Genomic DNA, 27,005 nt, shown 5'->3' on the forward strand with positions numbered 1-27,005 from the left:
ACTTGCCAAAGGTCACACAGCTCATACAGGGATTTGAGCCAAGGTCCTTCTGACTCCAAAGCTGTTTTGTTAATCACCACGGGGTCAATCTGATATACTGATGACCACAGAACAGAACTTAAGCTACCTCGTCACTCTATGTAACAACAGAAGTGGGGTTTTCTATGTTTAGTTTAGTTCTGTGAGAGCTTACAGTGTGCAAGGCACTGAACACAGACCGCTATGCACCTTCCAAAATACCTGTTCTTCCCTTCTTCTGTTTTATTTAGGGTGACAATGTATCCTATTAAAAAACAAAAACACATTTCTCAGCATCCCTAACAGAATAAGTACAGGCCACTGAAATGTAGGAGAAACTATACTGAGTGACTTGCATGTAACCTCCTTAAAAGCAGTTGGCACACACTCTTTTTACCCTTCCCCTGCTTCACCCTTCCTGCTGCTGAGAATGTAGATGTAATGGCTAGTGCTCTAGCAGCCACCTTAGACCATAAAGGACCTTAGAAACTTAAGCCAGAAACACAGCAGAGCAACAACAGAGAAGTAACTGACAAATACTCGTTTGTTCGTCTGACAAATCTCTGAGCTCTATTATGTGCCAAGCATTGCACAGGCCCCCAGGATAGATCCATCTGTGAACAGATGGGACAGAGCTCCCTGCCCCCACAAGGCCTACAGCGTAAGAGAAAAATGCAGTAACACCTGACTGCAATAAGTAACACATCAGAAGATGATAAATGCTACAAAAAAAAAAGAAAAAAGAATGAGGGGAAGGGGAGAGATTGCACTATGAGATTTGACAGACCAATGACTAAATGAGGAGGAAAACAAGAATATTTCATAAGACACAGTTAACTCCACTCCTAGCGAAACCACCTTGAGAAACGAAACAGCCTCACAAGATGGAGAAGAGCTGCAGGGACCATCTGCGGGTTTAGTTCAGCCCTAACAACTCCTTATTCCACGTTACCAGAAACGAGAGAAACGAACTCAAAGGAAAACCTGTTCCACACTAGCTGATCATTTGTAAATTGCCTTTTCGGTGCGGCTCACATGGGGGTTTAGTAGTTCAGCAGGTGGTATTCCAGGACCCCCGCCCTCCACTCCAACCGTGCAGCTCAGCTCTCAGCAAGGTTACATTTGGAGCTCCCAAGAAAGACTGCATTTGAAGAAACAGTTCTGCTTAAAATAAAACATCTTTGTGATGGCTGTTTGGTGTGAGCCGCGTGATGGTAGGTGAGCATCTCACATGTCTGTGTCTGTGCCTTGTCTGCGTTTGGCACCCGGGACGAACTCAGTGAACTTTTGTTTGCTCGCGGAACAAATAAACTTTGCAAACTTCCAGAGCCACTAGACTTGACAGTTGTCTCTCTTTAAAGTGCATTACTGCTGCTGCCAAGAATATCTCCCCTCCACTGAGCTTCCTGCTGCTCCCCTCCCCGGCTCCAAAATAACAAGAAGTTGCTTAGCAGTGATGTCATTGCCACTGTCACCGCCTGCAGGGCATTCACATGCTGGCTATATTTAAGACCCAGACTTCATGTTCAGTGACATGGAAATTGCCACCTTGTGAATCGTACCGGAAAGGCAAGGTTTGAAAAATTATTTTCTACGGAGAACCAGCTTACCAACTCTGCCTCTTCCAAGGCAAAGAGGAAGAAGCCAGGGCGTTAAACTGAGCAAAGGGCCCCAGCTCCCGGGATCAGTGAGGTCTAGCTGTTTAATTTCAACCATTTCTCTCAAGTAACACGAACACCGACGTCTGCTTGGTAGCATCATCTCTCCCCCCGCTGGTCTCCTTTCCTGGGCTCTTCTGTTATCTCTCAAAGCCATTCTGTTATTTGTGTTTACTCCTCTAGACTTTTCTACCTACCTCTCATTAGAAAAGACAGCACATAGGGGCTTCCCTGGTGGCGCGGTGGTTGAGAGTCCGCCTGCCAATGCATGGGACGCAGGTTCGTGCACCAGTCCGGGAGGAGCCCACGTGCCGCAGAGCGGCTGGGCCCGTGAGCCATGGCCGCTGAGCCTGCGCGTCCGGAGCCCGTGCTCCGCAACGGGAGAGGCCACAGCAGTGAGAGGCCCGCGTATTGAAAAAAAAAAAAAAAAAAAGACAGCAAATGGAGCATTGATGAATGGCAAACACATTTCCCTCCCCAGCAGACAATTATCATAACCTTTTAATGAAAGTTCTATTACATTGATTGGTTTGGGTAATTTTTTATCTCCTCCTGCTTCTGTGCTTTGATGGGGAAAAGTGATGGGCTTAAGAAACATTTCAGACACAACCACCTCCCTTTTCCCTTAACAGCTGCCTGTTTTTTGCATCTTGATGAACCACCCAATTCCGTGTCTGGTGCACATTTTGTGGGGAACATCTGGCGCCGACTACTAACGGCTCTGACACTGAACCATTCCACGGTGGCACGTGCTTCAAAATGCAGATGTGCGTGCAAATATACCTTGCTGCTTACTCCCTAAAAATTTTAGTTCGTCAACAAAACCTGAGTCTTTGATTGGATTCGAGAAGCATTAGAGAAAATAAACAAGCACGTGGCTTTCTCCCTTGCGCGCGATTGCTTTAAGAGATGGTACAGGGCTCCTCTGTCTGTTCCTGCCCATCATTTTCATTTGGAAAAAGTATCTAGGAAACTGACACAGGTCACAAACTTCTGAAAGGGTCACGAAGGAATGTATACGGCTCTCCAGCAGCGTTCACGGTTCTAAGTTCAGACATGAATGCATTTGGCATTTCCATTCTCTGGCCTGTGAGGGATTCCCGCGGCTCTGCTCCCAAAAGAAAAATCAGCTGGGAAATCACTCATGCCAAGGATACCTGCACCTTCCACAGCCACAAAAGCAGAAGCCAAGTGGTGATGAATGATGATGGAACCAGCTAAAGCTCTAGTGGGTGGGTCCTCCTGCCTCACCCTGGAGCCAGAACCACATAACTTGTGCCATTAAAGCCTTAGTATCCTTTGCCCCATGACCTCAGTCCTGGAATACAGCCTGAGGAAAGAAACTGACAGAGCAGAACAAGGGGATATCATCCGAGCCTTTATCTACAATCTCAGAAAACTAGAAGCAGCCTAAACACTAACCCACGCGGAAACTGCGAAGTAAACTGTGGTGTGCTACACAGCCATTAAAAATGCCAAGGAAGCAGGACCTCCATAGGCTGATGGGGGAGGGGGGATCAAGTCGCCTCTTCTTGGAAAGGATTTTGGCAATAGGAATCAAGAGTCTTTACAGGGCTTCCCTGGTGGCGCAGTGGTTGAGAATCTGCCTGCTAATGCAGAAGACACGGTTTCGAGCCCTGGTCTGGGAAGATCCCACGTGCCGCGGAGCAACTGGGCCCGTGAGCCACGACTGCTGAGCCTGCGCACCTGGAGCCTGTGCTCCACAACAAGAGAGGCCGCGATAGTGAAGAGACCCGTGCACCGCGATGAAGAGTGGCCCGCGCTTGCAGCAACTAGAGAAAGCCCTCACACAGAAACGAAGACCCAACACAGCCAAAAATAAAAATATAAAAATAAATAAATAAATAAAAGATTACTATAAAAAAAATAAGAGTCTTTACAGATACTCATACTTTCTAAAATGAGAATTCCACTTCTAGAAATCCAGCTCAAGATTTTTTTTTTAAATAAAAGAAGGAGTGGACAAAAAAATATGTTCATGAAAATACTAACTCTAAAAAGAGGGGAAGGGGGAAATGGTTAGAAAAGGAAATGGTGTGAGAAACAAGGACATAACCCAACATGTGATTCTACACGGCCGTCAACAGTAACATCCACGTAAGCGAACAGCATAGGGATATTCTACTTACATTTACTTATACTTTACTGGTTTTCAAAGCAGACCATCAATTTATGGATTCAGAATGATCTGAATTATGTAAAGTGAATGTACACATAAAATAAACTGGAATAAAACACATTAACAGTAACTGTGTCCAAGTGATTTTCTTCTTTAAACTTTTCTGTTCTTCCCAGACTTAAGGATTGTAATTTGTGCATTTCTTTTATATTCTAAGGGTAAAAATCTCTACTTAAACATAGTTTGAAGTCTACAGGGAAACACAAGAAAATATTATAAACAAAATAAAAATTGCCTGTATAAACCCTCCTACACTGTTGGTGGGGATGTAAACTGGTGTAGCCACTATGGAAAACAGTATGGAGGTTCCTTAAAAAACTAAAAATAGAGATACCATATGATCCAGTAATCCCACTCCTGGGCATATATCTGAAGAAAACTCTAATTTGAAAAGATACATGCACCCTAATGTTCACTGCAGCACTATTTACAATAGCCAAGACATGGAAGCAACCTAAGTGTCCATCGACAGATGAATGGATAACGATGTGGTATATATACACAATAGAATATTACTTAGTCATAAGAAAAGAATGAAATAATGCCATTTGCAGCAACAGTGGATGGACCTAGAGATTATCATACTAAGTGAAGTGAGTCAGAGAAAGACAAATATCATATGATATCACTTTTATGTGGAATCTGAAATATGACAGAGGGACTCCCCTGGCGGTCCAGTGGTTAAGACTCCACGCTTCCACTGCAGGGGGCACAGGTTCAATCCCTGGTCGGAGAACTAAGATCCCGCATGCTGCATGATGTGCCCAAAAATAAATTAATTAAATTAAATAAGGCATGAATGAACTTATTTATGAAACAGAAACAGACTCACAGACATAGAAAACAAACTTATGGTTACCAAAGGGGAAAGTAGGAGCGGGGTGGGGGATAAACTAGGAGCTTGGGATTAACAGATACAGACCACTACATATAAAATAGATAAATAACAAGGTCCTACTATATTCAATATCTTGTTATAAGGTATAATGGAAAAGAATCTGAAAAAGAATATACATATACGTGTTGTGTTTGTGTCTATATATATATATATATATATATATATGCATACATAAAATTTGTCACTTTGCTGTACACCAGAAACTAACACAACACTGTAAATCAACTATGCTTCTATAAAAAAAAAAATTGCATGGCCACACTAATGGTGGTATAACTATGTAAAAATTGTACTTAAATGAACTAAGAAATAACTGTCATGCTAGGGTCGTGAGATTTGGGACTCTTTTTTTTTCATTTCAAGTTGTTATGTTGCTTTTACAACTTAAAAGTAACTTTTTTTAAGTTATCTTTTCCAACTTTTTTTAAATTAATTAATGTATTTATTTTTGGCTGCGTTGGGTCTCTGTTGCCATGCGCGGGCTGCTCATTGCGGTGGCTTCTCGTTTCCGACCACGGGCTCTAGGCACGCAGGCTTCAGTAGCTGTGGTTCGCGGGCTCTAGAGCGCAGGCTCAGTAGTTGTGGCGCACGGGCTTAGTTGCTCCACAGCAGGTGGGATCTTCCCGGACCAGGGATCAAACCCATGTCCCCTGCATTGGCAGGCGGATTCTTAACCACTGCACCACCAGGGAAGTCCCAAAAGTAATTTTTCTAAGCACAGAAACAAGAGCTTTCTCAAGAAATCTCACACTGGCCAGTCATGACTGAATTCCATCCCAGAATCCCCCTTGTGGGCATCTTAACCAAAAAGCATTCAACCTGACGGTGGGCAAGCAAGGCAAGCTGCAGAATGATGGGCTCGTGTTAAAAGCCCACATGCAGATCCTCCAAAACCCACAAAAAGCAAGCCTGCATGTTGTTTATAGTTCAGTTAAAAATAAAATGAAAAGCAAACATGACAAATGTTAATAGTGCTAATTCTTATAGTGGACCATAGCATGCTTTGCCTTCTTCAAACAAGCCAACAAACAAAAACTAACTCCAAACTTGGTTCTGAGATTTTTAAAAAATCACAAGTGCCTTCACATCGTTCTAAGAGCCCAGGGGTTTCGAACCACTGAAATTTCCCTTTCAGATCATCACCAGCATCTGTGTGAGCCCTGGACACTCATAGCGGCATGTGGCCTCGGGCAGCATCAGTACCACCCGGGAGCTTGTTACAAATACTCGCTCTCAGGCCCCGCCCAGGCCTGCGGAATAGGAGTCCGAGGTCCACCATGACCCACAGGTGCCTGGTGGACACGTTACGGTTTGAGATGCGCTGCTCTGAGCCACGGGCTGTCAACTTCGGCCGCACCTGAGCAGTCTGGGTCTTGCCTCCAGAGATTCTGATGTAATTGGTCTGGACAGCGGCCTGGTCGTAGCAGTTTTAAAAGCTCCCCTGGGACTTCCCTGGTGACACACTGATTAAGAATCTGCCTGCCAATGCAGGGGACACGCTTCGAGCCCTGGTCTGGGAGGATCTCACATGCCGCGGAGCAACTAAGCCCGTGCGCCACAACTACTGAGCCTGCACTCTAGAGCCCGCGAGCCACAACTACTGAGCCCACGTGCCACAACTACTGAATCCCACGTGCCTAGAGCCTGTGCTCCGCAACAAGAGAAGCCACTGCAATGAGAAGCCCGCGCACCACAACAAAGAGGAGCTCCCACTCGCCACAACTAGAGAAAGCCCGTGCGCAGCAACAAATACCCAACGCAGCCAAAAATAAATAATAAACAATTTTTTTAAAAAAGCTCCCCTGGTGACTGCAATGTATCTACAGCCAAGTCTAAATAAGGCATTTAGCTCCTTAGCCCAGAGAATTCTTTATTAGATAGTTACATCCGAGCAACGGCGGGCTAGATTAACTGCCAAAAGTGGCTCTTTGCAGCCTTGAATGGAGGGATAATTTACTTGCGCAAAACCGGTAATAACAGTCACAGCTGGCTTTTACTAAGTACTTATGAAGGGTGCTCGTTGTGCGGAGCTCTTCTCGTGCGTTATCTTTTGTGTATTGATAGTACCTGGAAGAGAGAGACTACTATGTCGCAGTTTTCTAGAGGAGAAGCATCAGGGGTGAAATGACCAGCTGAGATCACACATCTGGAAGTGGAAGGAGCGCTCGCAGGGCCCTCAGAGCGAGCGCCTCCCTTTTTTTGCACCCTAGGGGCTTCACCCACCTTACTCTAGTCCCGGCCTTCAGAAGCTGGACTCAAGTCCAGGCTTGCCCAGTACTTCCTTCCAAGAATGGCCACCTCAACTGGAGCACAGGGAATTACTGGCCAAAAGGTTAAAGTCTGTGTTTATATAGTCCTCCCCTGATTTTCAGCACCTAGAGGTTAGTCAGCTGTCTCTGGTTTCTCTGACTGATCCAGCTTCACACAGAATAGGTGTTTGACAAGTGAATCAACCAATGAACAAATGAGTATTAACTAACCAACCATCTTTCCCTGGATCCCGGCAGCATTAAACCTCAGGAAACCAGCTCCTCCTCCTGTGCCATGGTGTCTCCTGCCCTGACAGGCGCGTCTTGTCCTCACCCCTGTCCCCACACGCCAGTCCCGCCCCCACGCACTCCGCTCTCCTTGGCTGCTCTGGTGTGAGTCACCAAGGACCTGTCAGCTGCTGACAAGGACGTGCAGGAGAATGACGAAGAGCACAACTCACTCAGCTAGTGAGACTCAGCGGAGCGCGAGCGCCAGCAACCTTGGGGAAGGCCGCTTTGTACCCAAGGAAAAGTGAAGGACAGGAGGGGCAGGTGGGCCAGGACACCAGGCGCTCAACAGATAATTCCGTGTGGTCAGGGTTCGGTCCAAAAGAGGGGCCACGTGAACATGGACCACAAGGCTCTTGAACACACAATTCTGAAGGTACGTTTACAAACTTGAAGATGAGAACACTGCAGCAAGGGCTAAAGCGGTGATTCTCACTGGGAGTGGACACAGTTGTAAAGCTCCCCGGGTGACTGTAAAGCATAGCGAAGCCTAAGCGAGGCCAGAGTGTCGAGATGCTTTCGGTCACCACAAGGATAATGTGCTACCAGCACTGGGAGAACTAAGGCTACGAACTGTCCTGAAAGACAAGACAGTTGCACACAACCAAGAGCAAACCACATCCTGCCATGCTTTCAGTGGTCCCGATGGCCCATTACGTGGGTGCAAAGCTTGTTTGTAATCTCAGCCTGTCCTTGAATTCATTAACTATACACTGAATAAACCAGTTTTTACCCTGGGGTCCACCCATGCTCTGCTCTTTCATTTTCTGTACTTCTTCTAAAGAGTCACTTCTGATCTTACCGCCTTTAAATCCAAACATGCATTTTAAGTAGGTATGAGCACTTAACTGCATCATTATTTTCTAGCAAAGCTCATGCCCAGCTAATATATATTGTAATCTACTTTGTATTAATATTATAAATTAGTTTCCTATTATTTCTCCTTCATATTAGAGTTAGGGTGTTATACTGATTTTTTAAATTATTTGTGCAGGTAGGGTATGTTAGCTATGAACTTCATTTCAGGATAGTAAAGGGGGTGGGTTCTTTTTAAGGGATACTGGGCTAAAATTGAGAACTGTATGTCTAACCATGCCAAAGTGGCTGGACTAGGTGCTTGCTAACGAGGCCAAATTATATCAGACGTAAACATCCCACCAAGGAGAGACACGCAGAGACGCTGGGATGACCTGAAGCCCAGATTTCACCATCACTCACGGGAGGGCTGGCTCAAGAACGACAATACCTCTACTGCAGGAAACCTACAGTCTGCAAATGTGACGAGGAGCTGCGCCCACCGCAGGGGTCACCCACGCTCTGCCTCCCCCCCACCCACCCCCACCTGATGGGACATGCTCGCCGGCTGTCCTCTTGAGGAAACGCTTCTGTCGCTTGTTCTTGCTCCACGTGGCTAGGTGAGGAAAAGCGAGCCGCCTCCTGGCTCCAGTGGGCACGTGACCCAGGCCCGGCAGCAAAAGTAACACATCCCGCTGGGGAACTGAGAGTGAATCCCGGGACTTTCTCCCCAGCTTTCGGGAAGACATGCTCTCCTTCCACTGGGTACCAAGCCGACAGGATTTATGCCTAGTGCGGCCGGGGGGCCCTCTTGTCACCACGAGAGAAGAGCAGGCCTGAGAATGAAGCTGTGAGCGAAGGAAAGAAAGGGGAGACACGGAAGGAAGCAGGTCCCACAGGCACCCCCCCCTCCAAGGCCCTGGGTCCAGCTGGGCGGAGAGCTAGCTCTTCTCCGAAATTTTCAGTTATACAAGCCAATCAACAGCTCCAGTTTTCAGCGGGTTTCCATCACTTCATACTGAGAGATCTCACACTACCTACCTATCTTAATCGATAAGATTTAAGTAGACGGCTGAGGGGTTTCCAGAAAGCCACAAGTCACCAAGCTTGACCAGAACATCACCGTGGGGCAAATGACAACCATCGACAGATCTGAAGCTAAGCTCAGTGCGACAGTTCTGTGCTGAGGGAAGGCACTAACAGGAGGAGAGCTGTCAGGTGACCAAAGAGCTGACGTTCCTCAGTGAGACTCGGACCAAGTGGCGCTGTCACTGGTCCCATGGTCCCTGCCCTCCCTCATTTAACCACTATTACAGAGCACCTACTGTGTGCCAGGTGTGATGCCAGAGACAAGGAAGACAAACAAGGTAAAGCACAGAGGCATATGGTCCTTGACCTCGTGGAGCTTACAGCCTAAAAGCAAACACAATACAGAGACACAACTGACACTAATACAACTATAGCGGGACACTGGTTCCCATGGAAGGACAGCCACAGAGGGATGTGACCTAGCCAGTGGTGGGGCAGGAGATGGTGGACAAAGCCTTCTGTGTCGGTGAGTGTTCCTGATGAAGCAAGAAACAGAAAACCTGAATCAAAATGGCTTAACTAGCAAATGGGATTTACTGGCCAACACAAGGGGAAAATCTGGCTTCCAGGGGAGGTTGATCTAACAGCCCTTCGATACTATAAGGAAGAACCAGTTCTCTCGCCCCTCCTCTCCATTCCAAGCTGTAGCATAAGCTTCACCCTCAGGCTGTCTCCCTCGTGGTGGTAAAATGGCTACAGCAGTTCCAGCCTCTACACCCTCACAGCACACGTTCTAAAGGGAGCCACTCCAGCCATCCAACAACCAAGGGACCACCTTCTTCCAAAGCCCTAGCAAACCTCAACCACATCTCCAGAATTAGATCACGTGCCCATTTCCTGAACCAAGTCCAATCACCACACCTAGCTGGGTCAAGCCATGGTTACCTGAACCAATCATTTCAGAAAGGAGATGGAATTATCTTGACCAGATTAGACAAATCAGGGCTGACCCTTGGTGTCTGGGAGAGTTCAACCCCTACCACCAACCAAGAGGAAAAGAATTGAAAAACCAAGCCATGGATGATTCTCCAGTGTGGGAAAAATGCAGGGGAGGGCTTTTCAGGAAACAATACAATGTCCACTATAGCAACTCTTCTTCTCGTGAAAGAACCCCACTCTCAGTTGCCTTCCCAACTCTCAGTTCTCAACCATGGGCTTTTAGAATCAGACAACAAACCAAGTGCTAATTTTCTGAAATATATATAGACAAAAATTGGACCTTATTTCTGATCTCTACTCACCCTGGCTACAGTTTTGCTTTGTTTTACGTAATGGGTTTGAAACAGTCCTCCAGAGCATGTTTCTTTCATGAGACAGAACTGAACAACAGGACATCATAAAAGAATGACAGATTCTTCCTTTTTCAGTCTCATGTATGACTCTGCCCTCTTGGCTTCGGGACTTTATACCAGCACTAGTGTAGGGATGGCAAATTCTTGTCCATGACAGACATCACCAATTCAGCACTCCCTCCTGTTGAGCCCAGATGAGACCCCAGAATCCTTCTCAACCCAAAACCCCGGTCGGCCACTCCCAGAGTTGGCAACAGGATGAAACCTACTATTGGCTTTCCCTGTCATAGAATGTATTCCAACTGGGAGTTGGCGATGAAAAGAACCAACTCTTGGTTCCAAATGCCATCCCTAACCCACGACAGGCTCAGAATTCAAGCCAGTATCCTCCATGTTTGACTTTCTCAACTTTGACCATTTGCCTCTTTTGATTAAAAACATAATCAATGTCTTTAGATGGACACAAGATGTTTATTGTTCTTTTTCACAAAAAGCAGTCTTCATCTTTCTCCAATAATTAAAAAAAAAAAAAAAAAAGACAAGAGACTGAGCCTTAGGGCAGAAACAGAGATTTAAACCTTCATAGAAAGCCAATAAAGGCCTCCCAAGGGGCTGGACGGAGTGGTACGAGTAGGGCTCCCAAGCTCCTTGGTCCAGCCTCACTTACAGATCGTGCAGACCAGTTCTGTCTCACATGCAGAACGCTGTCACATCAGATCACTGCTCGGCAGCCCAACAGGGACAAATAAACAAAGGGACACATGCTGGGCCGGCAGGGCTGGAAAAATAACACCAGGAGGCCTGAAGGTAAATGAAGGCCAGTAGTCAAAGGCTCCAAGATGCTCGTTGCAGGGGAAAATGGGTCAAGTGAAGGACCCACGAGGTTCTGGCCAAGCCTCAGCACCCCTCGCCATGCCTGGCCAAGGCAGCAGCTAGGAAGAAGAAATCAGGGAACGCCCACTGAGCACTTGTGATAATTTTCGAGCTGCGCTGAGTGCTTTAGGAGCATGAGCTCGTGTCATCTTCCCCACGATCCTACGAGGAAGCATAACAGACAGGATTCATCTGCCCCCCCACCTGCCCTGGGGACCTGGCAAGGCTGTCAGTCATGGCCTCTGCTCACTCCTGGCCACGACACGCCCAAGGAAGAGTCTTCCTGAAATGTTACATATGGACATTGGAGAAAGAGTCTCTTCTCTCTGGATCCTGCAGGGGGCTTGGTGTCACACAGGTCATCTTTGCTGCTGAGTGCAGAGGCACTAAGACCGACATTAACACGGAGCCAAGAGCAGGGGGGAAGAGCACTGACCTCACGGGAGCACCCAGGTCCCGGGACCAGTTCCAGCAACACAAAATTCCCCTGCGGACCCGAGCTAATTTGGTTTGGGTTTCTGCCATCAAAAGCATGAATATTAGTTAAGATTATTATGCCCCGGTTGTAACCGGAGATTTGAGAAATTAGTGAGTGGCAGAGCCAGGAGTCTGTGCTGCTTCCCCTGCTGAGGATGAGACATGGCCCTTCCACACCAGCAGTGACCAAGACACATGCACAGCATCTTGCTTAACGTCTCTGCACATGAGGTGTGGACAGGGCCCCACACCCACTACCCCCTCAAACATTTAAAGAGGAAGAACCAGAGTCTCAGAAGGGGGAGGGAATGACCCCAGTCACACATCTAGTAGAACGCCTCAGGAGGAGAAAAGCCGTGACAAAAGGGCGCTCGGAAGGCTGGTTCCGACATGAGACACAGGCAGGAGAGGCCCTGAGCAGTGCTCTGTGGAATGATCCAGCGGGTTCTCCTAGAGACACCTCCCTCACCTCCTCGGTAATCACAACAAGGAGGTTGCATCACGGCCCTGGCAAGTTGGTAACTGAGGGAGCGATTTTACTCATGCACAGAGAGAGCAACTCGCTCTGATCCCCTAATAACCACACAAGGCAGCCTGGTTAGTCGGGACTCAGGACTGCGACAGAGAGACCAGTCACAACCTGGCTCAAGTAACAACCTGGCTCAAGTAACAAAAGGAATTTATCGGCTCACATAACTGACAAGTCCAGAGGAAAAGCAGATTCAGGGAGGACGGGATCCAGGAGCTCAAACAGTATCATTAGGACCTGTTGGTTCCTCCCTCCCTCCACAAGTGTGTTGTCACCATGTGGGGTCAGGATCTTCCTGCCCGGCAGCAAGGACAGCTGCCAGCAACCCCTGGCTTCCATCATATGCTCCCAAGAATGCTAGAATTGGCTCTTACCAGATCAGCTTGGCCACACGCCATCCTGTGACCCAATCATCGTGGCCAAGGGATGGAACAAGCTGACTGACCAGGCCGGCATCATCCGTCCTGCTCTGGAGCGCAGGTGGGGCAGTGGTGGGGTCATTCCTGCCAAACCACAGGGACAGAATGGGGAGAAGGATAAGCCAGCCAAGGAAGACTGGGGTAGTGTTTGTCCCAGGGTGGGTGTGATAGGCAGCCTCCAAGGTGGCCCCCAATGACCCCTGCTTCTTGGTATTCCAACCATGTGCAGACCCCTCCCACACTGAACCAGGCTGAGCTGTGTGACAACAGAATATGGCAGATGTGATCATGTGTCATTTCTGAGATTGGATACAAAAGCCACTGTGGTGGCTTCCATGTTGGGTGTGTTCCCTTGCTCTTGGGTTACTCACTCTGGAAAGCCAGCCGCTAGGCTGTGAGCAGCCCTGTAGAGCGGCCCACATGGCAGGAAACTGAGGCCTCCCGCCAACAGCCACGTGAGGGAGCTGGAAAGTGGACCCTCCAGCCCCAGTCAAGCCTTCAGATGACCGCAGCTCTGGCCAACAGCTTGACCGCAACCTTATGAGAAACTCTGCACCATTCACACATTCTTCACTCACAGAAACCGTAGAGGATCCTCAACGTTCACTGTTTTAAGCTGTCAGGTTTGGAGATAATTTGTTACACAGCCAGGGGTAAATAATACAAAGAGCAGAAGCAGAAAATGTCCCTGCAATAACCCCACAACCCTGTCCACTTGCTTCCCTCAGAGGTACTTCTGCTCAGGTAAATGTGTGTTTTCTTTCTGCTAACACCTGTCTCATAGCTTGAGCTTTCTTTTTTTTTTTTTTTGAAGTATATATAGTTGACTTACAATGTTGTGTTAGTTTCTGCTAAACAGCAAAGTGATTCAGTTATACATATATATATATTCTTTTTCATATTCTTTTCCATTTCATAGCCTGTTTATCACAGGATATTGAATATAGCTCCCTGTGCTTATACCATAGGACCTTGCTGTTTAGTTTGAGTATTCTTAATTCCACAGGAAATAAGGCAATCAATTATTCAAGGAATGAGACTTACCGACCCTGAACAGCAACTGATTACAATGCCTCCGCCCAGCAAGGAGCAGCTGCTTGGCGCCACAAAGGCACTGGGCTGGTTATATGACCTTGCTCTTTGTTGAGCCATGATAGCACAAAAGGAAAGCCATTAATTTTGAGCAAAATGAACGTGTACTAAAACGCTAGGTTTGCTCAGGGATGTTCCCATTTTTACAATTCTACACTCAGAGCCAGTAAGCCCCACATACACCCAAACACGCTTCTTAGCATTAGCATACTCACGGCAGAAATAATTTCACTTTCTTGAGTCGGAAATAGCCTAATTCTTAATTCTTTCTGCACCACTGACGTTAAAATACAACTATTGATTAGGCAAGGTTTCTTAGTAATATAATTATTATACTAGAGAAAAATGATAATGATAGTTAACATTTTTGAGCATTTATGAAGCACATTCATGGAGCCGACATATGGTCTGTCCTTTTATCATTTAACCACTCTACGAGGTGGAGACTTCTCTTATCCTCATTTCATAGCCAAGGAAACAGAGACAGAGAAGTTAAGTAACCTGCTCGAGGTCCCACAGCTACTAAGCAGCAGAGCCATGATCGGACCCGCAGGATCCAACGCCAGAATCCGTGCCACCAACCACTAGGCTAAACCACCCGCATTATGAAACCTGCCACTTGGACACACGGGGACCTAGAACAGAGCAGCCCTGGTGCACGCATGTGGGCCTCGCCTCCAGCCTGTGACCCTGCACATCCTGCCTGTGTCCCTTCGGTGACAGCACCCCCCAGCCCCCAAGCCACAACTGACCAAGCGGGTCCACCACCTGACAACACTGACAGCTGCTCCTCCTGCAGCCAGAAGCCCGGAGAAAGTTCTGACAGTTGGCAGAGGTCAAGTCTGTCTGCAACACGTCAGCAGTTGAGTTTTTCAAAACTTACACATCCCACTGCTCCGTTTGCTTTCTTCCTGTTTTCTCCTTCTAAAGTGTCTGCCTGCTTTATACATGTTCCTTCTACCTGCAAACTGCAAACTTCCAGGCACCTTAAAAGCTCAGCTACCCACTGCTTAAATGGGGAGGCTTCAGATTACAAACCTGCTCAGTTAAGAAGTTATTTTTTTCTATTCCATTCATGGGCTAAATAAAATTTACCCAAAAATTATCATATACTCAAAATACATTTACTGTAAAACACACTCCAATAGCACATCGCTGCCCAGCGCCTTATGTACTTTCACACACACTCCTCCTCATTGGGCCCGCGCAGGGGGATAAGATCATCCTCTCCGTTTCATAAACGAGGAAGCGCATGCTTGTGGCAGTGAAGCAGTTCACCCAAAATGCACAATTTGCAAGCAATGGAGCAGGGACTCAAGGCTGAGCTGGCTCCTAACACAATAAAAATGACAGGCGACAGAAGTCTGTCTTTCTTCGATGATTCAGAACCCAAGACTCCACAGACTTCAGTCTTTATGACAACATAAAACGCAATTACAACACAGAACCCTAGCATGGCCAGGTAAGATGCAGGTCTGGTTGAGAAAATGCCAAGTTAGGCACCTGGGACTGTATTTATCATAGTCATTTAACGGACTGTGATGCTCTTGAGATGTCATTTTCAAATGTGAACAAAGGAGAGAAGTTCAAATTAAAATTAAATATGGGATCACGGTGCCAACTTTCAGTTACATGTATATAGCAATTACATTAGTGCCACTCACATGTGCTGACAGCACGAGGATGGTAAACGCTGCTTCTGTCGGTTTACTTAACCCTGGGCTCCCCTGCACATCCCCTGCACATCCACAGGTCAGGTTTATCTCCTGGTCTAATTTTAAAGTAGTTTTAAAGAATGACCTGATAAACTGCTTATTTTACCTAAAATGGGGAAAAAAACTGGAACTCAAGTGTCCAGCAATCAGAAATGCTGACTTTAATATGGTGCATTAACTCAATGAAATGCCACATCCAGGCATATAGAAATGGTGACCATGAAGCTTCAGTGGTGGAGGGAGGTGGCCTGAGGAGTGACAGGCTGCAGATTTTAAGTACAGTACATAAAGATACGTTTGCATGTGAACAAATTCAGTAACAATGCATGTTATTATGGGAGCTGGAGCTTGGCGGGGGGCGGTTGCTTTACAGTTCTCATTATTAATAAGATATAAACAAAGTCACAGAAAAGGAAATATAATAAGATGGCTCAGATAAAAAGAGGTTCAGGGGCTTCCCTGGTGGCGCAGTGGTTGAGAATCTGCCTGCTAATGCAGGGGACACGGGTTCGAGCCCTGGTCTGGGAGGATCCCACGTGCCGCGGAGCAACTGGGCCTGTGAGCCACAGCTGCTGAGCCTGCGCGTCTGGAGTCTGTGCTCCGCAACGGGAGAGGCCGCGATAGTGAGAGGCCCACGCATCGCGATGAAGAGTGGCCCCCGCTTGCCACAACTAGACAAGGCCCTCGCACAGAAGCGAAGACCCAACACAACAAAAATAAATAAATTAATAAACTCCTACCCCCAAAAAAAAAAAAAAAAAGAGGTTCAACCGTACTCTGAATTAGGGGAATGCAAGTGAAAAATATTCTGCCAGCGCTGCTTTCACCTGTGATTTTATCAAAGACCCCAAAGTCGGATCCGCCCCGGGGCGCAGGGCTGTGCTGGGTGAGGCCCAGCCTCCCTGGAGGGCAGCTTGACAACCTCTATCCAACTCAGAAAGGCACTGCGCTTTGACCCAGCAATTCTACTTCCAGGAATTTCTCTGGCAAGCAGAGTCATATTGGGACAAAATAACAAATGCGAAGGTTATTATTATTAGAAGAGGTGAACGGCTAGAAACAACCGGGGTGCCTGGCTGTTGGCGTGCCAGCCAAATGAATCCTGGTGCAGGCGGGCAATGAGGTATCGGGGGCTGTTAGAAAGATGGCAGCTCCGTGTACCCAGCGCAGAACAATCTCTAAGCTGTGGAGGGAGTGGGGTGTAGGATACGTGACCACTTGTACCAAGGCAGAAAGGAAGGAGGGGAGGGAAGTGAAAGGAAGAAAAAGTTTGTGCGTCCGAATGTACGCATCTGCTCACGGAATGCACAGAGCATCTCTGGGACGGCAACACTGCCCACCTCCAGGGGCGAACCAGGTGGCTGGGGGTGGCGGAGTTTAACCATTTGTACCTTTTGGATATTGAACCACGTGCATACATACTATTCAATATTTAATGTAGTAAGTTAAATTTCAGATGCATAAATTTTATTTCCATTGGTCACTTTTTTTTTTAGTTAAAAAATATTGATGAAAGGTGTGCTTGGGGTTTGAACAAAGCCTCCCCCCCAGTCCCTCTGCCCTCCCCTACCTTGCCAACGCCTGGATCTTTGTGACGTGCCGCTCCTCCTGTTCGGCCACCTTCCGTTTCAAGGTGTCGACCTCTTGGCGGAGCACGGCCGAGTGCTCCATCTCACCGTCAAGCAGGTTCCGCAGTGACCTGGGGAGAGGAGGCCCACCTGCTGTCAACCCAGAGTCCATGAAGTCAAACCTTAGTTCATTCATCTTCCACAAGGCTCTGCATAAACTGCAGTTCAAGTCCATCTCATATAAACTGATTTGAGGAGATACCAAACTCTGCTCAAGAGCCTCTGAAGCAAAATTAGGATGAGTCCCCGGGAACCATCTGTGGCCTGGCTCTGTGGCCCTGAGAGCCTGTGGGCAGCTTAAATCAAGGGAAAACAATGAGCTGAGCCAATCCCAGGCAAGCCCCCTTCAAGACATCCCACGCAGAGGTGCAGCCCATTCAACCGAGACATCCTGTCACAGCCGCACGGCGCAGGAGATTCAACAAAGGAAAGGATGCCAGGACAGGCCAAAAGAACCACCTAAACCACAAAAGCAGAAGACAGGCTCCGGTTATCTGACAGACAACGGGAGTCTCATTTCTCCTGCCACAAAGCGCACCTTACCCCTGCTCCATCGCCACCTCCAGGTTAAACAAGCATACAGAGTATCTCATGGAGCTATACAATCTGACATTGCATAGAATGTGTTTTATATTATATTTGGAGTGTGTTAACCTCCAGAACACATTCACTTGCGTATCTGTCATCCTTGGTCTTAAACAGCAGAGAAGCAGAAGCTCTTCCAGAAATAATCACAAGTTACCACCTAGAAATGAGCCAAGCAGGGTTCTTCTGACCATCTACGTCGCTGGACCTCAGATGGCTATTTCTATAGAACATTTACTAACTCTGGTGCAGCTACATCCTAAATCTAGAGGACACTTGCCACGTGACATCAGCACATAAGCAAAAGTGTCTGAACCTGCCCACCCTCACTGCTCACTGAACCCCACCCCCATGCCAAGACGTGTGTTCCTGGAAAGTTTTGAGAAAATTCCCCTCTTGGGGCCTGGAAACCCCCCAACACAAACACAGTGTGATTTTTTTCTCTCGCTGGGAAGAAGAAATTACCAGACAGTGGTGACTGTTCTTTACAAGGTAAGACAAAACCTATGGCTTTTTCCAGGATAATGGCCCCAGCTGGATCAAGGAAAAAGCATCCTACATTGTCTACAGCCTGTCACTGGAATTTATTTTCATTGCAAAATATCACTGTCTGAAGATTCCTTTTTTAAAAAACTCTTTTGTTTTCCAAATCACGCTTATTTGCTTTCATATGTTTCCATAAAGGATGAGGGAGAAGCTTGTCAAGCAGGGCCCAAATCGAGGCTTCAAAAGGAGAATCACGACTGCATGTCACTAGGGACACAATTCCTGCTCTGAGCACAAGAATAAGAGGGTGACACGAGCGTACACACACACACGCACACACACACCCGTCCCCTGGCCCGCAGGGAGGCAGCCCGTCATGCTCGCAGAGCCTCGGCAGATAACTGCATGCAAACCCCTCTACTGAGCACCCTGTGGCCAAGACGAGGTTCTGGCAGTGGAGCAGCTCACGTCTGGGCAGCCGAGGAGGAGCAGCATGGCTAACACCTGGCTGGTATCTAGCCCTGGTTTCAACAGGGAATCAAAATGAATAAGACCCTTTGGCCTCTCGGTGCCTGCAACTAGGCTTTTGGGGAAGTCAAAAGACTCCAAATGCCATTTTGCCCTATGTGTCCCTGACTTGAGAAAATTTTAAGTATTCTAGTGCTTGGAACATGACGGGTAGACCCTGAATTAAAGGTCACCCACTACTTAAGGAGGGTCGCACGGTGACGGCTATGGGGATGGAGCTTCTTTCTGAGGTAGTGAAAATGTTCTAAAATTCTGGTGATGGTCGCACATATCTGTGAATATGCTAAAACCCATTGAGTTGAGTACTTTAAATAGGTGAATGATATGTGAATTCTATCTCAAAGGCTGTTTTTTTTAAAAAAAGAATTAAAAAATATAAAAGATGGCTTTACAAATTCTCAGTTTGTTCTAAGATAGTGCGAGGATCATACGGTTTTCATTCCTTGCTAACACTCAAGCCACAATATATATGCTAAAGTGGTACATCTGACCAAAAAATAAGAAATCACTGGTCACAACTCTGCCAATAAAGCAAAACTTCCTTCACGGTGATATTCTCTCTGCCCCAGATGTAGAATGTCCACGGTAGACTGCCCCTCAAGCACGGGGCTCTCGATACCTGTTCTCTTCTTCCAGCTCATCCTTCCTGGTCATCATGGCCACGATGGCCTGTCGCAGTTCACCTAAGGAAGAAAGCCAAGTCCAAATTAACCGGCAGATCCCGCCTGCTACACCGCCCCACACGGGTCTGGATTATGTGCTATTTAGGGCCACTTGTCTAGACAAGTTCCCTTTTCCCTTTCAAAAATAATTCCTATACAGTCTAAGAGATCCAGTGGGCTCAGTCAATCACTCTCATTAGCCACACAAAACCCAAAGGCAGAGCAGGATGAGAATAACTGTGGAGGCGTTTCCTTAGTGAATATAATCAGCCGCTGCAGAAGAAACAGGCTGGTAATTTCTAAGCGCTTTTCCAAGTCTCTGCTACCGGACAGCAACTGTTTTGAACAAGAGTATGTTCCCAGTTACAGCTGTTTATCAACTGCAGATCAGACAGCAGATCACATGACAACTGACTCCATACCGACACAGAAATTCTCAAGTTCACTAAGAGATCTGGTTTTCCTGCGCTGACTCCCATAGACTCTGAAGGGGGGTGGGGCCTCTCCAATGCACAGTCCATAATTACCTATAGGAGTGACTCTCCCGACATCTTCAACGTTGGAAAGCATTCAGTGATAGAAAATCACCCCTTTAAAATCAGTAAGCGCCCACGTTTCCTATCTACATCAAAAACTTGTCACTGTCCATCCACGGTGCACTGTTTACCATAACACTCAGATCTCAAGACCAGGAACTTGTGAATTTCTCCTGGAGAGCCAGTTTTGTTTTATTTTTTTCCCTAAGGAACCCTGTGAACTTTATGTCCCTCTTGGGACTGGCTGTGAGGAAGCTCACAGCCAAAGTTACAAGTCCAGTGAGTGCACGTGGCCCTGTGGCCACCACGACGTGTCCCAACCCTCCCTCTGACCGCCAACCTGTATTTCCACCTGGTGCCAATTTACATATAACCCATCTCACTCTATTTTTTTCAATCTGTTTTAATATGCTGCTTCAAGTCCTCTTTTGGGAAGAAGTATGGTTTTTGGTTTCTTTTTTTTTAGCTAAAATCTGAACGCTTCTACTTGCCGAGCTCTGTTCAAAGCCCATACTGGCGCTATCTTGTTCAGTCCTTTACACACACCTAAGAGACACTACCCCACACTGTTGGGGTACAAATAAATTGGAAAGAAGGGGGAAATGGGGGAGGAAGAGGACACAGATAAATAGGCAGGTCCCTCGGTCCCCTTATACTCAGGATGCCCAGGCACAAAGAGGCCCACCAAAGACCCTGAGGCAAGAAATAGGTCCCAGGACCCATGCTGCCCTCAGGCTGCTACAGAGGAGATAAAAGCCCACAGCCCAGGCCCCAGGGGAAGAAAGAGAAGGAGGGGAATCATGGGGGCTCCTCCTCAGCTTCTGGGTCAGACACCAGAAGCCACTCTGTTCAGAAGAGATGGGACAAAAAATAGACCCTCCCTGGCTTTTCTGACCCAGAGCAGCCACGTGGGCATCACAAGGACACGACTAGGAGGTCCAGGCCCTGGCTTCCCCATCGCACCTGTGACAGCATGAAACCTGCAGGTCACACAGTGAGAAACTGGGCCTCCTAAGGTGCTGATGAGGAGGCATGTCTGAGGTGTCCCTCTCCTGGTGTCACCAAGGAAGATTCAAAATTCATTGGGTCGATGCGAACTTACTGAGCACCTACAAAGTCCAAGCCCTGCTCTCGGCACTGTGGGCAGAGGGTGAAGAGAGGAGACCAAAGTCTCTACCTGCAGCAGGCAGGCCTCCTCCCCTGAAGGGGGACAAGCAAAGCAGCATGGAGCAGTCGTGGCGACAAGACATGCCAGGAGGAAAGCCCGGTGCGGTACACAGATGGGTGGTGGGAGGGTGCCACTTCCTGGGGTGCTCCGGGAAGGCCTCTCTGGGGGAAGACATGACAGCACAGGCCCGAGGAAGGGAGGGAACCAGCGTGCTGCTCTGTGGAGGGAAACACTCCACAAGGCACAAGGCACGGGCAAAGGCGCAGGGACAGGCGTGAGCTTGGTCACATGAGGACGGCAGAGTGACCCGAGGAAGGCGGGGAGACCCACGTGGCCCTGCCCTCAGGGAGCTTGGAAGCTCGAGGACTCGATGATAATTCTAACACCCACCAGCTAAGCGCTCCGGGTACACTGTCTCCTTGGTGCCACAGGGCAACTCTATGGAAGCTATCTCTGAGTCCCTTTCACAGGTCTGCTAACAGGCTCAGGGGGAGGAAGTGTAAAGACACAACTGGAATCTGAGTCCAAATCTGTCCAATTCCAACCTCTGCACTCGACCCCAGGAAACAGCGATAATTACCACCACTCACACGCAGGGATGTCAGAGCTACAATTTCATCGACAGCGCAGTGACATTAAGTCAGAAGAACGAACCTGAGAGGTAATTAAATAAGCTACACAACCACACACCTTTACGTGTCAGAGCCAGGAGGGAAACCGAGGCCTCCAACTGGCTGGGGAGAAGACCCTGGCCCGTGGGATGTGTGTGCTGTGTCCAGAACCAAGGCTGCTGAGTGGCACGGGGCCAGGTAACTAGGCTGCAACCAGGACCCCTGGGGCTCAGTTCCTGGCACAGGTTGTAGGACCAGAGCCACACAGGATCCTTTGCACTTTTCGCAAGGTCTGAAAATTTGCAAAAGGGAAACAATGGGCAGAAAAAGCATTTCCAGACAAGATACTACTAAAGGTTAGAAAGAGCAGAGAGAGGGCGAGACTGGGAAGAACAGAGGGAAGGAGGGTTAGGCCCTCAGCAGAGATTTTTGTTTTGTTTTGTTTTTTAATTTTTATTGGAGTAGAGTTGATTTACAATGTTGTGTTAGTTTCAGATGCAGAGCAAAGTGAATCAGTTATACATATACGTATATCTACTCTTTTTCAGGTTCTTTTCCCATATAGTTCATTACAGAGTACTGAGGAGAGCTCCCTGTTCTCTGCAGTAGGCCCTTACTAGTCATCTATTTTATCCTCAGCAGAGTTAATCAGCCTAAAGAGATAGGAAAGAGGCTGAGCTGCTGCCCTTCAGTCCAGGGGGGAAGGGAGCTGACAGAGACACAGATAAAGTCCCCATGTGCTACCTGCCCGGCCACGGGCTGCCTGGGGTTACAACGGCCCCCCCAGCTCACACATTCATTCATTAGTAAACATCTACTGAGCACCTAACTACTGGCTACAAGGCACCTTCCCAAGAGGAGAGCCAGGCTCCCGACTTACCTAAGGAAGGAGTCCTTAACAGAGGATTTCTTAATGGAGGAAAACCACACACATTCACGTGTGCCTACGAGGAGACAGAGTCTGTCTGACTTTGCATTCTGAACATGACCAGGTAATGAGGGCCCTGGCTCTCAGCCTCTCTGAGCCTTCCTGGCAGACACAAGGGGTGAACGGCACCCACCTTCCCACCTCCCTGGGATGCTGTAAGGTTCAGAGGAGAGACCAGACAGGACAGTGCTAACTAAGTCAGGGCACTGCCTGTCGTGGACGGCAGTGGGGAGCACTGATAATCTAGAAGAACTCAACGTAATGCTAGATTTCACATTTCTAACTAAAAACACTGATAAATCTGTAAAAACAGAAAACAGCCAGTAATTTAATCCCATGACACCACAGCCATGCGGGAAAAAAACAAAAATTCAAGACAATATATCATTGAAGACAGGCCAGGTAGCGTCTCTTTGGTTCTTATCTTCAAGAAACCCAGAACAGGTGGCAAGGCTGCAGCCAGGTACTGGAGACGCAGCCTCAGGAAATGCTCCTTTACTCCAAGGCCTGTTTGAAATCTGAATCTTCTAACGAGGACGACTTCTGGAGTTCTCAACTGGCCCAAACTTCTTATGGGAGCAAAGGACTGGATAGTCATCATTGCAACACGAGGCTAGAAGAAGTGATTTTTTCTTTTTTAACATAGACTATTTTGTAAAGCAGTTTTAGGTTCCCAGCAAAATCGGGAGGAAGGTACAGAGGTTTTTTCGTCTACCAGCAGCCCCTACACATGCACAGCCTCCCTCATTATCAATAACCCCCACCAGAGTGGGACATTTGCTGCAACTGATGAACCCATGCTGACCCATCATAATCCCCCACAGTTACGTCAGGCTTCGCTCTTGGTGTTGCATATTCCATGAGTTTGGAAAACTATGTGACAACATGTATCCCCCATGACAGTATCATACAGAATAGTTTCACTGCCCTAAAAATCCTCTGTGCTCTGCCTGCTCATCCTCCCTCGCCACTAACCCCCGGTGAAATCTCCTCTTAATCAAAGGAATCATGCCAGCCTTCTGTTCTGCAGCGCATGGCACACGCGTGCCTGGTTTACACTAATGAGCCACGTGCACTGGATGTAAGTGGGATGAGAGCTCGGCAGAGCACATGTGCCCAGCACACGCACACCCACCACCAGGGCGCTTGGCACCGAGTACCCTGGACCCGACAGGACAGGGGGGTCGTGCTCCAGGGCCCTCAGTCCCGTGGCTGTGCCGAGCCTGTACTGGAGGGAGCAGCTCACTGCCCACAAACACGATCCTTATCCTGAGATGTTGGTGTCATGCCCTCTCCTGGCGTCACCAGACGTCACCAACCCCTTTACCTGGCCTCTACTGCAGACAGCAATCCACCTGGGCCAGGAGCCTGTGACAGAGCCTTCTCGAGGGACTTTCCCCGAGTGATGTGACTGTACTATTTGGTCCCTCCCCACAAATGTGAGCGCCTCTCCCTGAATAAACCCAACAGAGTTTTTCATTATGGTGCAAACATTTCACACGAGCTCTCTCCTCTTCATATATGGTAATGGTTATGCCCGGGCACAATGCTATACAGCAGGTCTCTAGAGCTGACCCGTCTTGCTTGCCTGAAGCTTTACACCTGGTGAACAGCATCTCCCATTCCCTCCTGCCCCAGCCCCCGGCAACCCCCCTTCCACTCTCTGCAACTCAGAGTTCGACTATTTTAGATTCCTCATATAAGTGGAATTAGGCGGTGTTTGTCCTTCTGGGTCCAGCTTATTTTACTTAACATAATGTCCTCCAGGTTCATCCATGTTGTCACCTATGGCAGGAATTCCTTCCTTTTTAAGGCTGAATGATATTCCAACACACTGTTGTTTCATGGATTTCCTTGTGTTCACCAATCCCCTCCAACCCAATATGATAAAACCCATCTACTCAGGCCAGATGAAAAGGCACCTCTTCTGGGAAGCCCTCCATGATTCTCCTACCCCTCAGCAAGCTGCAGAGTGTGCAGTAGCTAACTGCCTCTGTCTCCTGCAATCATCTCACAACTCCTTAAAGGCGCACAGCATGCCATGCATCTGGGGTCCCCAGAGCTCCCACATGCCAGGAGCTTGGTCAAGGTCTACGGAAAATAAGTGATGCAGAGAGACGATTCCTATCTGAGTACAACACAACTAAAATGGAGGGCAAACGTACCAGCTGTCACGTGGTGGGTACTTCCGTGTCTAGTAACACGTCAGCACCAAAGCCTCGTTTCAATTCTCACGACCACCTAATGAGGACACTCAAAAACAAAGTGCAGGAACCCACACTGGGACAAGCCAAGCTGCCCGCGGGGCCCCAAGTCACCTTCCAAACCCTCTCTAAGGCCAAAAATTGTGGAAATTGCCCTGAGCAGGTCCAAGAGCTGGAGAAAAATAAAGTGCTTCAGCGGGGACCTGCCAGGGGCAAGAAGAAGGTCAGGTGTGGGTTCCAGTAGCTTCCATTCCAAAGACAGGAGCAGGACCCATGGAAGGTTGCTACCAATAGGTCCCAGGGCTGGGGAGATCTGTGTTCAAGCCCCAGCTCAGCCACCTACTGCCTGGTAACCTCGCACAGGTTTCCGCCTCAGCAAAATACAAAAGGGGATAAAGCCACATTTCCTGTGGGATGCTGAAAGAGTAAACTGAAGTTCCCGGTGGTGTTCACACTGCAGCGAATGCAGGTTTCAGGGTCCTGTATTTCAGAGCATGATCTCTAGAGTCAGGACTCGGGTTCGAATCCTGCCTCTGCAGCTGGGTAACCTTGGGCAAGTTACCCACCCTCTCTGAGCACCTGACTCCCTTATCTATAAATGGGATCTTTACAGTCTCTATCGCACAGAAGCATTTTTGTTTTTCACAGAAACATTGTTAAGGATTCAACACCCAGCACATAGAAAGCATTCAACAAATGTTACTGATCACCATAATTAGTGCCTTTCCCTTCAATGGTAGGGGCTGGAAAGGGGGGGGGGAGGGGGCAAGGCAGCAGTGACCATCCAAGCACAAGTGGGTTCCACTGGTCACATTTTCAGGAGTTACAGGATTTACTGAGCTCCTGTGTACCTCAACCTTGGGAAATAAAAAGGAATGTTTTTAAGTGGTCTATGCCCTAGAGCAGCAGACTAGACAACAGAATTTTATGAACCATCAAACCAGCTCGGCATGGGCAATGTGGGAAATCAGACCCAAAGAGTGAGGTGCCAACTGGAGGAGACTGCAAAAGTGTCAGGTCAGGTTCTGGACTTTTAGGCACAGCACGCAGGGATCCCAAACATCACCACCCAGGCTTTTGCAGCTGAAAAGCGTACAGTCCATAGGAGAAAGAAAACTTGGAGGAGGAAGTGTTTCCCAGGAGGACCCAGAAAAGGTATGAATGCTCTTTGGGCAAAGAACAGCCACGAGTAGCTGCAATGAGACGTCTTGGCCACAAGTTCACCTTGAAGAGGCCACAATCACACTGCACAGAAGCCACAGAAGCAGGGGGATGGCCATCGCTGACTGATGCACACCATCATCCTGTCATAACCCCTCCTTCCCCCGTCCCACACGCTGCGCATCTCCAGCCTCTTGGACCATGCCCTGTATCTCCATCAACATCAAAATGACTGAGGACACAAATACAGGTAAAGCAGTACTCTGATACCTCAAATCTTTAAAAAAAAAAAAAAAAAAAAAAAAAAATCCATCGCTGTCAGACTGTCCTCTCCGCCTTCCCTAAGTTACCGTCACAGAATATTCATGGTTAACGGTGGAAAAGGCAACGGCCTGAGAGCTGGTATCCGCGCACCGCCGTAAAAAAAAAAAAAAAAAAAAAAATCACCCTTTTGACAGGCTTTAACTTTCTATGCAGGCGCTTTGCTGACTTTCCTCGCATAGGTAATGCTGGGATTGATTTCCATACGTCACATAAACATTCTACTTCTCCAAGCTCCAGGGACACACGCTGGCAGAGGCGCTCCCTAACTTGTAATTTTCTCTCCTCTCCCCGGCGCCGCGCATCCCATTATTTGCTAGTCTCTATCATTGTGATTTCCTTCCTCTTTATTACCTGCCTCAGCACACAATTCGAGGGAAACAGGGCAGCCTTTCTGTACTGCAGCCTCTGCAGAGCCCGGCTGAATCGGGGTCTCCCTCTCCTAAGGCTGAAAGGCAAAGGATGATCCATCTCGAAATCAGCTCGTGGCCTGGCTTCAGAGAACTGAACAGCAAATCCAGTCAAGAACACAGGAGAACGTTAACCGGAGGAAATCAGTCTGGGATACAGAGCATTTTCAATCACTGCAGAAAGC

The 27,005-nt window shown here is 48.0% G+C and overlaps 1 protein-coding gene across 6 annotated transcripts in view; it reads right to left on the minus strand.

Moving 5' to 3' along the window:
• SNX29 (sorting nexin 29) overlaps positions 1-27,005 on the minus strand; it is a 552,359-nt gene that overhangs the window by 403,260 nt on the left and 122,094 nt on the right. For all 6 annotated transcript variants that reach the window (XM_067706614.1, XM_067706617.1, XM_067706618.1 and 3 more), the window contains 2 exons: positions 19,439-19,502; positions 17,163-17,291 (listed from right to left, as the gene is read on the minus strand). In XM_067706614.1, coding sequence (XP_067562715.1) covers positions 17,163-17,291; positions 19,439-19,502 — 193 coding nt within the window. The remainder of the gene's footprint in view (positions 1-17,162; positions 17,292-19,438; positions 19,503-27,005) is intronic.

This window comes from Pseudorca crassidens, chromosome 15, assembly GCF_039906515.1.
Source record: "Pseudorca crassidens isolate mPseCra1 chromosome 15, mPseCra1.hap1, whole genome shotgun sequence".
NCBI classification, from domain to species: domain Eukaryota; kingdom Metazoa; phylum Chordata; class Mammalia; order Artiodactyla; family Delphinidae; genus Pseudorca; species Pseudorca crassidens.